The sequence below is a fragment of the Anolis sagrei genome, chromosome 4 (genome assembly GCF_037176765.1).
Source record: "Anolis sagrei isolate rAnoSag1 chromosome 4, rAnoSag1.mat, whole genome shotgun sequence".
NCBI lineage: Eukaryota > Metazoa > Chordata > Lepidosauria > Squamata > Dactyloidae > Anolis > Anolis sagrei.
The window spans coordinates 244012911-244027471 of NC_090024.1; the positions used below are offsets into that span (position 1 = coordinate 244012911).

Below are 14561 nucleotides of genomic sequence, written 5' to 3' on the forward strand. Positions count from 1 at the left end.
TTCTATGATTCTATGATTTAGATGCCTCCCTTCTCAACCTGAAGGGGACTCAGAGCGGCTTACAAGATATATATACATTTTTTTATTTTTTTTATTTTTTTATCGTGTTAGTATCAACCAGACAATTCTATTACATTTTTAACAATTTTTTAACAAACAGACAAAACAGAGTTTGCAAGCTTGGTAGTTGATTAAATGTCCTTTGACCAGTATCTGGCCCCTTGGAGTGCCTCTGGTGTTGCCATAAGAAGGTCCTCCATTGTGCATGTGGCAGGGCTCAGGGTGCATTGCAGCAGGTGGTCAGTGGTTTGCTCCTCTCCACACTCGCATGTCGTGGACTCCACTGTGTGGCCCCATTTCTCTGCATCTCGTGGTGCCAGAGCGCAGTCTGTTCAGCCCCTTCCAAGTCGCCCAGTCTTCTGTGTGCCCAGGGGGGAGTCTCTCATCTGGTATCACCCATGGATTGAGGTGCTAGGTTTGAGCCTGCCACTATTGGACTCTCACTTGCTGGGGTGTTCCAGCAAGTGTCTCTGTAGATCTTAGAAAACTATTTCTTGATTTAAGTCATTGACGTGCTGGCTGATACCCAAACAAGGGATGGGCTGGAGATGTCTCTGCCTTGGTCCTTTCACTATTGGCTGCTACTTCCCGGTGGATGTCAAGTGGTGCAATACCGGCTAGACAGTGTAGTTTCTCCAGTGATGTAGGGCGCAGACACCCTGTGATAATGCGGCATGTCTCATTAAGAGCCACATCTACAGTTTTAGCGTGGTGAGATGTGTTCCACACTGGGCATGCATACTCAGCAGCAGAGTAGCATAGTGCAAGGGCAGATGTCTTCACTGTGTCTGGTTGTGATCCCCAGGTTGTGCCAGTCAGCTTTCGTATGATATTGTTTCTCGCACCCACGTTTTGCTTGATGTTCAGGTAGTGCTTCTTGTAGGTAAGAGCACGGTCCAGAGTGACTCCCAGGTATTTGGGTGCGCTGCAATGCTCCCGTGGGATTCTTTCCCAGATGATCCTCAGAGCTCGGGATGCTTGTCTGTTCTTAAGGTGAAAGGCACATGTCTGTGTCATGGTAAGAACCAATCAAGTAAAGCATGCCAATAATTAGAAGAGCAAGCAAAATGTCTTGTTGACCGGCTGCCCATTTTCCTGTGCTCACACCCTCTGAGAAAGTCCCTGTGGTTTCCAGAAGCTTTATGCTTGATAAAACATGTAAAGCATGTAAAGGACTGGCGCTCCCACTCCGCCCCACCCAGGAGTGGAAACTTGGTCTCAAATAGCAGACGACTAACAAAAGGCAACCTCTATGAGGGTCAGATTGAAAGGTCAAAATTGCACCAAATAATATGGGTTACTCCAAAAAATAGCTCAACTTATTGTACTTATTTTGAGCCAACACCAAAGACAAGATTCAGACCTCACAATCTCTGAGGATGCTTGCCATAGATGCAGGCAAAACATCAGGAGAGAGTGCTTCTAGAACATGGCCATATAGCCTGAAAAACCTACAACAATGCAGCCATGAAAGCCTTCATAGAATCATAGAATCACAGAGTTGGAAGAGACTTCATGGGCCATCTGGTCCAACCCCATTCTGCCAAAAAGCAGGAATATTGCATTGAAAGCACCCGTGACAGATGGCCATCCAGCCTCTGTTTAAAAGCTTCCAAAGAAGAAGCCTCCACCACACTCCAAGGCAGAGAGTTCCACTGCTGAACAGCTTTCACAGTCAGGAAGTTCTTCCTCATGTTCAGATGGAATCTCCTCTCTTGTAGTTTGAAGCCATTCTTCCATTGCATCCTAGTCTCCAAGGAAGCAGAAAACAAGCTTGCTTTCTCCTCCTCCCTGTGGCTTCCTCTCACATATTTATACATGGCTATCATGTTTCCTCTCAGCCTTCTCTTCTTCAGGCGAAACATGCCCAGCTTTTTAAGCCGCTCCTCATAGGGCTTGTTCTCCAGATTCTTGATCATTTTAGTCACCCTCCTCTGGACACATTCCATCTTGTCAATATCTCTCTTGAATTGTGGTGCCCAGAATTGGACACATTATTCCAGGTGTGGTCTAACCAAAGCGGAATAGGGAATGGGGAGCATGACTTCCCTAGATCTAGACACTAGGCTCCTATTGATGCAGGCCAAAATCCCATTGGCTTTTTTTGCCACCACATCACATTGTTGGCTCATGTTTAACTTGCTGTTCACGAGGACTCCAAGATCTTTTTCACACGTACTGCTCTCGAGCCAGGCATCATCGTCTCCCATTCTGTATCTTTGCATTTCGTTTTTTCTGCCAAAGTGGAGTATCTTGCATTTGTCCCTGTTGAACTTCATTGTGTTAGTTTTGGCCCATCATCTCTCTAATCTGTCAAGATCGTCTTGAATCCTGCTCCTGTCCTCTGGAGTCTTGGCTCTCCCTTCCAATTTGGTGTCGTCTGCAAACTTGATGATCCTGCCTTCTCGCCCTTCATCTAAGTCATTAATAAAGATCCTAAGCAGGACCAGGACCAGGACGGAACCCTGCTTGTGGCACTCCGCTTGTCACTTCGTTCCAGGATGAAGAGGAAGCCTTGGGGAGAATCACCCTCTGGGATTGTATATTTAACCAAGTGCTGATCCACCTCACCGTAGTTTTGCTCAGCCGACATTGGACTACTTTCCTTGCCAAAAGGTCATGGGGGACCATGTCGAAGGCCTTCCTGAAATCCACAGCATTCCCCGCATCTACCCAGCTTGTAACTCTATCGAAAAAAGAGATCAGATGAGCCTGGCATGACTTGTTTTTGATAAATCCATTTATTTATTTATCGTGTCATCTGCAACCAGAACATTGTATTACATTTCTAACAGAACAAAACAAACAAACAGATTTTAAAAAAACAACACAAATTTTGCAAACTTGGTAGCTGATTAAATGTCCTTTGACCAGTATTTGGCCACTTGGAGTGCCTCTGGTGTTGCCGCAAGGTGGTCCTCCCTTGTGCATGTGGCTGGGCTCAGGGTGCATTGCAGCAGGTGGTCAGTGGTTTGCTCTTCTCCACACTCGCATGTTGCGGATTCAACTTTGTAGCCCCATTTCTTAAGATTGGCTCTGCATATCGTGGTGCCAGAGCGCAGTCTGTTCAGCGCCTTCCAAGTCGCCCCGTCTTCTGTGTGCCCAGGGGGGAGTCTCTCATCTGGTATCACCCACCGATTGAGGTGCTGGGTTTGAGCCTGCCACTTTTGAACTCTCGCTTGCTGGGGTGTTCCAACTAGTGTCTCTGTAGATCTTAGAAAACTATTTCTTGATTTAAGTCGTTGACATGCTGGCTGATACCCAAACAGGGGATGAGCTGGAGATGTCTCTGCCTTGGTCCTTTCACTATTGGCTGCAACTTCCCGGCGGATATCAGGTGGTGCAATACCGGCTGTTCACTATTAGCGATGACCGCATTTGTTTCTAAGTGTTTGCAGACCACTTCCTTAACAATCTTTTCCAGAATCTTGCCTGGTATCGACGTGAGGCTGACCGGGCGGTAAGCCAATACATTTATTTACCAGATAATATTAAAATGCCAGTAAAACCAAAAATCAAACCGGGAAATCCTATGTCGCAAACCCAAATTCCTTTCCTATTGTCACTATCATTTAATCAAATGCCTGGCCACAGAACCAGGTCTTCAGTTTTCTTCTAAAGGACAGGAGGGAGGTGGCCAACCTGATGCCCTTAGGGAGGGAGTTGGAAGCCAATGTCAATGTTGCAGCACTGGTGTTATATGGCATCTCATGGGTGTTCTTGTGAGTAGCCTGGCTGCTGCATTCTGAACAATACGGAGCTTTCGGGTCGTAGACATCGGAACGCCAACATACAGTGCGTTGCAGTAGTCTAGCCTAGATATGACCATGGCATGGATGACTGTTGCCAGAGCCTCGTCAGATAGGTAGGGTGCCAGTTGCCTCGCTTGTCGTAGATGGAAAAAGGCCTGTTTGCTGGCAGCAGCGACCTAAACTTCCATTGTCAGCTGCGAATCCAGGCTTGCAGAGAACCAATGGAAAAGCTGACACGGTATGAGGATTTAAAGATCGAACTGCAATGACTCTGGCACAAGCCAGTCAAGGGGGTCCCAGTGGTGATCGGCACACTGGGTGCAGTGCCTCAAGACCTTGGCCTGCACTTAAACACAAGATAACCACCTGCCAGCTGCAAAAGTCCACCTTACTGGGATCTGCACGCATGATTCGCCGATACGTCACACAGTCCTTGACACTTGGGAAGTGTCCGACGTGAGATCCAATACAACAGCCAACAGAGCGTCTGCTATGGACTCATCTTGCTGTGTTTCTAATAATAATGATGATAATAATAATAATAATAATAATATCACCTCCATTGTATCAGGGTAGAAAATTATCTGTGAGTTGGCATGTGAAAGGTTACCTTGCCAGCCTTATATAACTTTGGTGAGAATGGGATCCGGATGCAGAAAGAAAGGAATGAGCTCGGAAAGCAAATAAAGTGTTTGCTGATTGTGAATGGATGGCTGAACAATGTGTAGACTTAGCAGAAGGACTGTGTACTAAACGATGCACAGAGGCTTACACCTCTCACCTGAAGAAAGAAGGAAATTAACTCAATACACTTCATACTTCTTATGTCATGACTGATTTCTTTCGGCAAATAGTAAACTTAACATTGACATAGATGAAAATGATCAGGGGAACAATGGAGGATGAGCCGCAAAATACGTGATCGGCTTCCATTTGTGATTAGGATGATAGAAGGGAATATATATGCATGCTGCGTCTGGGGTAGTGTATTCCTAATAGTCCATTCATACATAGAATTATACTATTCTAGACTTAGAAGAGACCCCAAGGACCATCTACTCAATCCCATTTCCACCCTACAGAAAAACACAATCTGAATCCTCCTGACAGATGTGCGTCCGGATTCTGTTTGAAAACCTCCAGCAAAGGAGAACTCACTAGACTCAAAGTCCCAGAGTTGGAAGGAGCAGCAAAGGCCATCTTGTCCAACCCCTCTCTGCCATGTAGGAATCCACAATCAAATCACTCCTGACAGATGGCCATCCAGCCTCAATTCGAAAATTTCCAGAAAATGAGATTCTTATCACACTCCCAGGCAGCAGCAGATTCCAATGTCAAACAGCTCTGACCCATCAGGAAGGTCTTCTTAACATTCAAGTGGAATCCTTTTTCCTGGAGTTTGAACTCATTTCTCCACTTGGGTTGCTGTGTGTTTTTCGGGCTGCATGGTCATGTCCCAGCAGCATTCTCTCCTGACTTTTTTTCAATAGAGTTACAAGCTGGGTAGATGCGGGGAATGCCGTGGATGTAGCATACCTGCATTTAAGGAAGGCCTTCGACAAGGTCCCCCATGACCTTCTGGCAAACAAACTAGTCCAATGTGGGCGAGGCAAAACTACGGTGAGGTGGATCAGTAATAGGTTAAATGGACGAACCCAGAGGGTGATTCTCCCCAAGGCATCCTCTTCATCTTGGAAAGAAGTGACGGGCGGAGGGCCATCCACAGGGTTCCGTCCTGGGCCCGGTCCTGTTCAACATCTTCATTAATGGCTTGGATGAAGGGCTAGAAGGCAGGATCATCAAGTTTGCAGACGACACCAAATTGGGAGGGAGAGCCAATGCTCCAGAGGACAGGAGCAGGATTCAAAATGATCTTGACAGATTAAAGAGATGAAGGGCCAAAACTAACAAAATGAAGTTCAATAGGGACAAATGCAAGAGACTCCACTTTGGCAGGAAAAACAAAATGCAAAGATACAGAATGGGGGACGATGAGGCCTGGCTCGAGAGCAGTACATGTGAAGAAGATCTTGGAGTCCTCGTGGACAACAAGTTAAACATGAGCCAACAATGTGATGTGGTGGCAAAAAAAGCCAATGGGATTTTGGCCTGCATCAATAGGAGCATAGTGTCTAGATCTAGGGAAGTAATGCTCCCCATGCTCTATTCCGCTTTGATTAGACCACACCTGGAATATTGTGTCCAATTCTGGGCACCACAATTGAAGAGAGATATTGATAAGCTGGAATGTATCCAGAGGAGGGCAACCAAAATGATCAAGGGTCTGGAGAACAAGCCCTATGAGGAGTGGCATAAGGACTGGGCATGTTTAGCCTGAAGAAGAGAAGGATGAGAGGAGATATGATAGCCATGTATAAATATGTGAGAGGAAGCCACAGGGAGGAGGGCGCACGCTTGTTTTCTGCTTCCCTGGAGACCAGGATGCAGAACAATGGCTTCAAACTACAAGAGAGGAGATTCCATCTGAACATTAGGAAGAACTTCCTGACTGTGAGAGCCGTTCAGCAGTGGAACTCCCTGCCCCAGAGTGTGGTGGAGGCTCCTTCTTTGGAAGCTTTTAAACAGAGGCTGGATGGCCATCTGTCAGGGGTGATTTGAATGCAATATTCCTGCTTCTTGGCAGAATGGGGTTGGACTGGATGGCCCAGGAGGTCTCTTCCAACTCTTTGATTCTCTGATCCGCCTGCATCTGTGGTCAGCATCTTTAAAGGTTCTGTTGGCAGTGAAGCAAGTAGAGTATGTGTGTGCATACACACATGCATGCGCACGCACACACCCACCCCTGTGGAATAATGTCCAGGGTGAGAGAAAGAACCCTTGCCTGTTTAAAGCATTGTGAATGTTGCAATTAGCAAGCATGAATAGCATTGAGTAGTTATGAATTTTGCAAAGTCAATCAGTGAGGGTATCTTCATAGAGGAAGCCTGGCCTCCGTTGCCTGAAGGCACCCTCTGTTTGGGAGGTGTTAACTGGCACTTGATTGTTTGTTGTCTGGAATTCCCCTGTAGATTATACAGACCCACTAAGAAAATTCAACAAATGCTATATTCAGCAAAGGATAAGGGGAATGCTTTCACCTCTTCAGGAGTCTATTGCATATGGTGCAGCTGTGGACAAGTCTACATAAAGAGTCCCAAATGCAGCATCAGTGCCCAGACACAAATCAAGGAACGTGAAAGGCACTGCAGACTGAGTCGGTCACTTGATGAACCAACTTGGACATAGAATATTATTGAAGAAGACTGAAATGCAGGTTCCAGCTTGTGTAGGATGGGGTCACACTCCCCATGAAGATGCAGGTTCGCAGCTTGGGTGTGATCCTGGACTCATCACTGATCTTGGAATCCCAGGTTTCGGCGGTGACCAGGGGAATCATAGAATCCTAGAGTTGGAAGAGACCTCATGGGCCATCCAGTCCAGCCCCCTGCCAAGAAGCAGGAATATTGCATTCAAAGCACCCCTGACAGATGGCCATCCAGCCTCTGCTTAAAAACCTCCAAAGAAGGAGCCTCCACCACACTCCGGGGCAGAGAGTTCCACTGCTGAACAGCTCTCACAGTCAGGAAGTTCTTCCTCATGTTCAGATGGAATCTCCTTTCTTGTAGTTTGAAGCCATTGTTCCATTGCGTCCTAGTCTCCAAGGAAGCAGAAAACAAGCCTGCTTCTTCCTCCCTGTGGCTTCCTCTCACATATTTATACATGGCTATCATATCCCCTCTCAGCCTTCTCCTCTTCAGGCCAAACATACCCAGCTCCTTAAGCTGCTCCTCATAGGGCTTGTTCTCCAGTCTTCAAAGGCAACCCCACGTAGAGCACGTTGCAGTAGTCTATACGGGATGTAACAAGACTACCGTGGCCAAGTCAGAATTACGGTCCAGAGTTACTCCCAGGGATTTGGGTGTGCTGCAATGCTCCAGTGGGATTCTTTCCCAGGTCATCCTCAGAGCTTGAGATGTTTGTGTGTTCTTAAGATGAAAAGCAAGAAATCAAGTGCCAGTTAACACCTCCCAAGCAGAGGATGCCTCCAGGCAACAAAGGCCAGGCTACCTCTATGCAGAGATCTGCACTGATTCATTTTGCAGCTTCATGGCTATTCAATGCAATTTTTTTTTGTCGTGTCAGGAGTGACCTGAGAAACTTCAAGTCATTTCTGGTGTGAGAGAATTGGCTGTCTGCAAGGACGTTGCCCAGGGGACGCCCAGATATTTTGATGTTTTACCATCCTCGTGGGAGGCTTCTCTCATGCAAGTCGCTTCTGGTGTGAGAGAATTGGCCGCCTCTAAGGATGTTGCCCAGGGGACGCCTGGATGATTTGATGTTTTTATCATCCTTGTGGGAGGCTTCTCTCATGTCCCTGCATGAGGAGCTGGAGCTGACAGAGGGAGCTCATCTGCCTCTCCCCGGATTCGAACCTGTGACCTGTCGGTCTTCAGTCCTGCCGGGACAGGGGTTTAACCCACTGCGCCACCAAGGGCTCCTTCAATACAAATGAAGCAGGGTAATTGCAATATTCACACTTACTTCAAACCGACAAGGGTTCTTTCTCCCACCGTGGACTTCATTCCACAGACATATATATACTCCACTTGACTCTCTGCCAAGAGACCTCTGAAGATGCCATTATCCACAGATGCAGACGAAACATCAGGAGAGAATGCTACTGCAACATGGCCAGGCAGCCCTAAAAACTCACAGCAATTTACAATTTTCTAGCTGAGTTGCAAGAATAGTATAGAAAGACCATTACCAGGATTGCCGGAGCGACAGAGATGAAGCCACGTCATCTCTCCAAAATGCCCGGAACTCTTTCATGACAGTGCTTTGCAAATTAGAAATCCTTTGTAGAGCCACTGTTGGATCTCCACGCCTGGCTTGGAGGGATCCTCCAGGTGTCATCTCGTTATCTCACAGTGACTAAGCCTTTCCATATTTGATTAGGGGTTTGTGATGGATGGGTTATTTTCACGACAAACATTACCCAGTGTATTGACTATGGAAGAATGAACCCTTTGCTCAGTGTGTTCAGCGCAAGCAAACGTTCTACACCTTTGTTAAACTTGAAGTCGTCACCTTTCCTAATCTCCCATTCTTTTGCCCAATCGGACAGCCATATAAAGCCACGGCTCCTTCCGCCACAGAGATCGGCCCACAGGTGGAGGTGGGACAGGTCTGCGGACATCTCTGTGAATCACAAGCGAGCATTGACTGAAGAAGGTAAGATCAAGGAACATCCTTGTGTATTCTGGACCATAGCATAGACCAGGTATGGTCAGACTTGGGCCCTCCAGGTGTTTTGGCTTTCAACTCCCACAATTCCTAACAGCCTACTGGAAACGGGAAATCAAGTAGAGACTAGTTCAGACTCTTTCCTGTTCTTGTTTTGGATCTACCCATATCTGGACACCAGTCCAGCCCATTGCTCAACCTTTTGACCTTGCTGGTATTGAGGAGGGTCTACCCAGATGGCCATCCAGCTACCCAGACTTTACTCAGAATATGAGCAATGTGGTCAAATGAATTTATTTTGTACTAGCCGTCCCCTGTCACGCCTTACTGTGGCCCACATGGGGGTTCTGTGTGGGAGGTTTGGTGAACTACAACTCCAAAACCAAAGGACACTGCCCACCAAACCCTTCCAGTATTTTCTGTTGGTCATGGGAGAACTGTGTGCTAAGTTTGGTTCAATTCCATCGTTGGTGGGGTTCAGAATGCTCTTTGATTGTAGGTGAACTATAAATCCCAGCAACTACAACTCCCAAGTGTCAAGATTCTATTTCCCCCCAAACTCCACCAGTGTTCACATTTGGGGATATGGAGTATTTGTGTAGAGTTTGGTCCAGATCCATCATTGTTTGAGTCCACAGTGATCTCTGGATGTAGGTGAACTACAACTCCAAAACCAAAGGACACTGCCCTCCAAACTCTTCCATTATTTTCTGTTTGGTTATGGGAGAACTGTGTGCCAAGTTTGGTTCAAATTCCACTGTTGGTGGGGTTCAGAATGCTCTTTGATTGTAGGCGAACTATAAATCCCAGCAACTACAACTCCCAAATGACAAAATCATTTTTTTTTTAGTGAAGGACATACATTGGGTTGTTAGGTGCCTTGAGTCCAAATTTGGTGTCAATTCATCCAGTGGTTTTTGAGTTCTGTTAATCCCACAAACGAACATTACATTTTTATTTATACTAGCCGTCCCCTGCCACGTGTTTCTGTGGCCCACATGGGGGTTCTGTGTGGGAGGTTTGGCCCAATTCTATTGTTGGTGGGGTTCAGAATGCTCTGTGATTGTAGGTGAACTATAAATCCCAGCAACTACAACTCCCAAATGTCAAGATTCTATTTTCCCCAAACTCCACCAGTGTTCACATTTGGGGATATGGAGTATTTGTGTAGAGTTTGGTCCAGATCCATCATTCTTTGAGTCCACAGTGATCTCTGGATGTAGGTGAACTACAACTCCAAAACCAAAGGACACTGCCCATCAAAGCGTTCCAGTATTTTCTATTGCTCATGGGAGAACTGTGCCAAGTTTGGTTCAATTCCATCGCTGGTGGGTTCAGAATGCTTGGTGATTGTAGATGAACTATAAATCCCAGCAACTACAACTCGCAAATGACAAAATCATTTTTTTTGAGTGAAGGACATACATTGGGTTGTTAGGTGTCATTAGTCCAAATTTGGTGTCAATTCATCCAGTGGTTTTTGAGTTCTGTTAATCCCACAAACGAACATTACATTTTTATTTAGATAGATCCTAAGCATTTCCTTAAGAGGGTTTAGATCTTCTGTGTTGCCTTCAGGAAATGGGACATGAGAAAGGCCTTAAGGGACATCTCTTCTCTCACTTCTCTTTCCAGGCTGCTCCAAGTCTCCATCGCAGAAGCAAAGATGTTCAAGCTTTGCACCTTGGGCCTTCTCCTAGGTCTTCTCATCCCATCACAGGGAACAGTGCCAGGAACCGTGGTGAGAGTGAACCGAGAAGCTCTTGAGTATGGTAAGGCCAGAACTCATTTCCAACGTTATGACATTGAGTAGGATCTTTTAAAACTTGTATTACTTGTTTAAGACTCACCCAAACCTACATTTATTATTATTATTATTATTATTATTATTATTATTATTATTATTATTTACTATATCTATATAGAATCCTAGAATCAAAGAGTTGGAAGAGACCTCCTGGGCCATCCAGTCCAACCCCATTCTGCCAAGAAGCAGGAATATTGCATTCAAATCACCCCTGACAGATGGCCATCCAGCCTCTATTTAAAAGCTTCCAAAGAAGGAGCCTCCACCACACTCCGGGGCAGAGAGTTCCACTGCTGAACGGTTCTCACAGTCAGAAAGTTCTTCCTAATGTTCAGATGGAATCTCCTCTCTTGTAGTTTGAAGCCATTGTTCCGCGTCCTAGTCTTCAAGGAAGCAGAAAACAAGCTTTCTCCCTCCTCCTTCCTGTGACTTCCTCTCACATATTTATACATCATATCTCCTCTCAGCCTTCTCTTCTTCAGGCTAAACATGCCCAGCTCCTTAAGCCGCTCCTCATAGGGCTTGTCCTCCAGACCCTTGATCATTTTAGTCGCCCTCCTCTGGACACATTCCAGCTTGTCGATATCTCTCTTGAATTGTGGTGTCCAGAATTGGACACAATATTCCAGGTAAAGTGGTCTAACCAAGGCGGAATAGAGCATGGGGAGCAGGACTTCCCTGGATCTAGACACTATGCTCCAATTGATGCAGGCCAAAATCCCATTGGCTTTTTTTGCTGCCACATCATAGTAATATATAGCAATATATACATGAACATATGAGACTGTGACTGTGAGAGCCTTTCAGCAGTGGAACTCTCTGCCCCGGAGTGTGGTGGAGGCTCTTTTTTGGGAAGCTTTTAAACAGAGGCTGGATGGCCATCTGTCAGGGGTGATTTGAATGCAATATTCCTGCTTCTTGGCAGGGGGTTGACTGGATGACCCATGAGGTCTTTTCCAACTCTTTGATTCTATGATTCTATGATATGCTGTATTTACTTGACTCTTAACGCTCACCTTTTTTGGCCCAATTGGTTTGCCAAAATCAGGGTGCGCATTAGATTCGTGTAATACATTGATCTTAGTGCTGAACCAAAGCAATAGGGGAATCATAGAATCATGTGATTATGGGCTGCATCAAGAGGAGTTTATGTTGCGGCTGAGATGTTCCCTGATGATGAGGATGATGGGATTCAGATTCCTGGCTCTTTTTCTGTGCCTCAGATGCTTCTAGGTCTTTTTCTGAGGCTCTCACAGACAGTGCAGAGTCAACACAGTGGTTCTCAGAAGAAAAGAATCTTAACGAAGGAGATAGTGAACAGGTGGAGAGGCCTTTGCTTCCTTCCCACGCTGATAGTGAAAGTGCAGAAAGCCTTGATAGTGACCTGACCAAGCAAGCTCGTTTGATTTGCGGGTCAGGCGGAGTTCTTGCCTGGCCAGCAGACGAGAAGCCAGCTCGGGTAAAGGTCATCGCAATGCTTTCATGTTGGTGAGAGCATAATGTTTTCATGTTAGAAAGGTATTTAGGCTTCTTGCAAACGAAGAGAAAGTGTCAGTTCAACGTAGCTTGTTAGCCTGAAAGCTTCATGGAATAACCTTAGCTGGAAAGCAGCACGCTTGGGATTTCTTACTTTGTGATTCTTGGGGCAATTGTTTCATTGCTTGTACCATGGACTCTGTTTTGAACTTTGCCTAAAGGATTGTGCCTCTTGTTTTTACCTGAAGATCTTTGGAACTATATTCTGCATTTAACCTAAATCTTTGGAACTTTGCAATGCTTATTCTTTATTTTGACTTGGACTTTTTCCTCAATAAACTATAAAGCTACAGCTCTTGTGTAGTGTTTGGAAGCAAGACGAAACTTACTCTGCGTTGCAACAGTTTAGTATTGAGACTAAGGGAAGTCAACATCCTACTCTTTTCTGATTTGGGGCCAGACCTTACCTAAAATACAATTGCGTCTAGCTCTGGGCAAAGCAATTCAAGAAAGAGATGTCCAAGATGAAGAGTGTCCAGAGAAGAGTGACCATTTCAAAAATGGAACTGTGCCCAGCCCTAGTTGACACAGTCTGTAATGCCGGGGGGCCAAGTGCCATTCGGGCCCAGTGACCCACTTCTTCTCTCCGCAGTGTGCCAGCAAGGAAAACCCTCCCTTCTGCAAGGACTGGAGCTCATGAAGATCCAAAACTTTGTGGGCCAAGGGCAGCTTTTAGGATCTGTTTTGAATGTGGTGGGGTGAGTCATCGAGCGCTCCGGATTTTATTGTTTTCCTATTCTTTCTTCTGGTCTGATATTTAATATTTATACATTCTCTATAGCAATTCTAACAGGTCAAATTATGAAGCCTTCTAAAACAACTTTTTTTATATACAAAGTTTAGAAATAGTTCCCAGTTCTTAATGCATATAGATATCGTAAATCAGCCAGAGGCTGATGGTTTAACTGATGATTTAGAGAGGATTGTGGGCTTTATTGTGGCAGAAAGTGATGGGCCCTCAAGTCTGGGAAATTCAGGTCTGGGAAATGATGGTTCTCTCTGTGAGGAAACTGGCTCAGAAAGTGCAGGGCCTCAAGGTTAGTCAGAAGAGCCAGAAGTAGCAACAGCAGATAAGGAATTGAGTGAACAGCTGAGTGATAAGGAGGGTTCCTAGGAGAAACCACCTGCAGCTACAGAGATCAACAGACGTCTTTGTTTACAAATCAGAGCTGAAAATAGGTTACGCAGGTCTGAGAGATTATGTGGGAAAGTTGTGGAGAAAATTCACAGAAGACGTAATGCTTTCATGGGTGTCTATTAAACAACAATATATTAATTGATTAAAATACATTCAGTAGCTAATTGTTGTAGGTAAGTATTTTATATTATGAAAAAATGTTTGTTTTTGCAGGGGGTGGAGAGCACCATTCCCTTGTTTGGTGTAATTTTCTTTGTATTGTCGAAGGCTTTCATGGCCGGAATCACTGGGTTGTTGTAGGTTTTTTTGGGCTATATGGCCATGGTCTAGAGGCATTCTCTCCTGACGTTTCGCCTGCATCTATGGCAAGCATCCTCAGAGGTAATGAGGTCTGTTGGAACTAGGAAAAAGGGTTTATATATCTGTGGAATGACCAGGGTGGGACAAAGGATTCTTGTCTGCTGGAGCTAGGTGTGAATGTTTCAACTGACCACCTTGATTAGCATATAATGGCCTGACAGTGCCTGGAGCAAACTTTTGTTGAGAGGTGATTAGATGTCCTTGTTTGTTTCCTCCGTGTACTATGCAGCTGTGGACAAGTCTACATAGGGACCACCAAACGCAGCAGCATTGCCCAAACATGAATCAAGGAACATGAAAGGCACTGCAGACTCCTTCAACCTGAGAAATCAGCCATAGCAGAGCACCTGAGGAACCAACTTGGACACAACATATTATTTGAGAACACAGAAATGCTGGACCACTCCAACAACCACCATGTCAGACTACACAGAGAAGCCATTGAAATCCACAAGCATGTGGACAATTTCAACAGAAAGGAGGAAACCATGAAAATGTACAAAATTTGGCTACCAGTATTAAAAAACTCTAAAATCACAACAGCAAAACAACAGAGAGGAAACAAAGAATCACCTCTCAACAAAAGTTTGCTCCAGGCACTGCCAGGCAATCAAATGCTAATCAAGGTGGCCAGTTGAAACATTCCCACCTAGCTCCAGCA

At 45.5% G+C, this 14561-nt stretch overlaps 1 protein-coding gene across 1 annotated transcript in view; it reads left to right on the forward strand.

Moving 5' to 3' along the window:
* The first annotated feature begins 3955 nt into the window (after nucleotides 1–3955).
* Nucleotides 3956–14561, forward strand: part of LOC132772742 (BPI fold-containing family B member 2-like) — a 36663-nt gene continuing 26057 nt past the window's right edge. Inside the window, exons 1-3 of the mRNA XM_067467122.1 lie at nucleotides 3956–4050; nucleotides 10695–10831; nucleotides 12995–13100. Of these exons, the coding sequence (XP_067323223.1) occupies nucleotides 3956–4050; nucleotides 10695–10831; nucleotides 12995–13100 (338 nt within the window). The remainder of the gene's footprint in view (nucleotides 4051–10694; nucleotides 10832–12994; nucleotides 13101–14561) is intronic.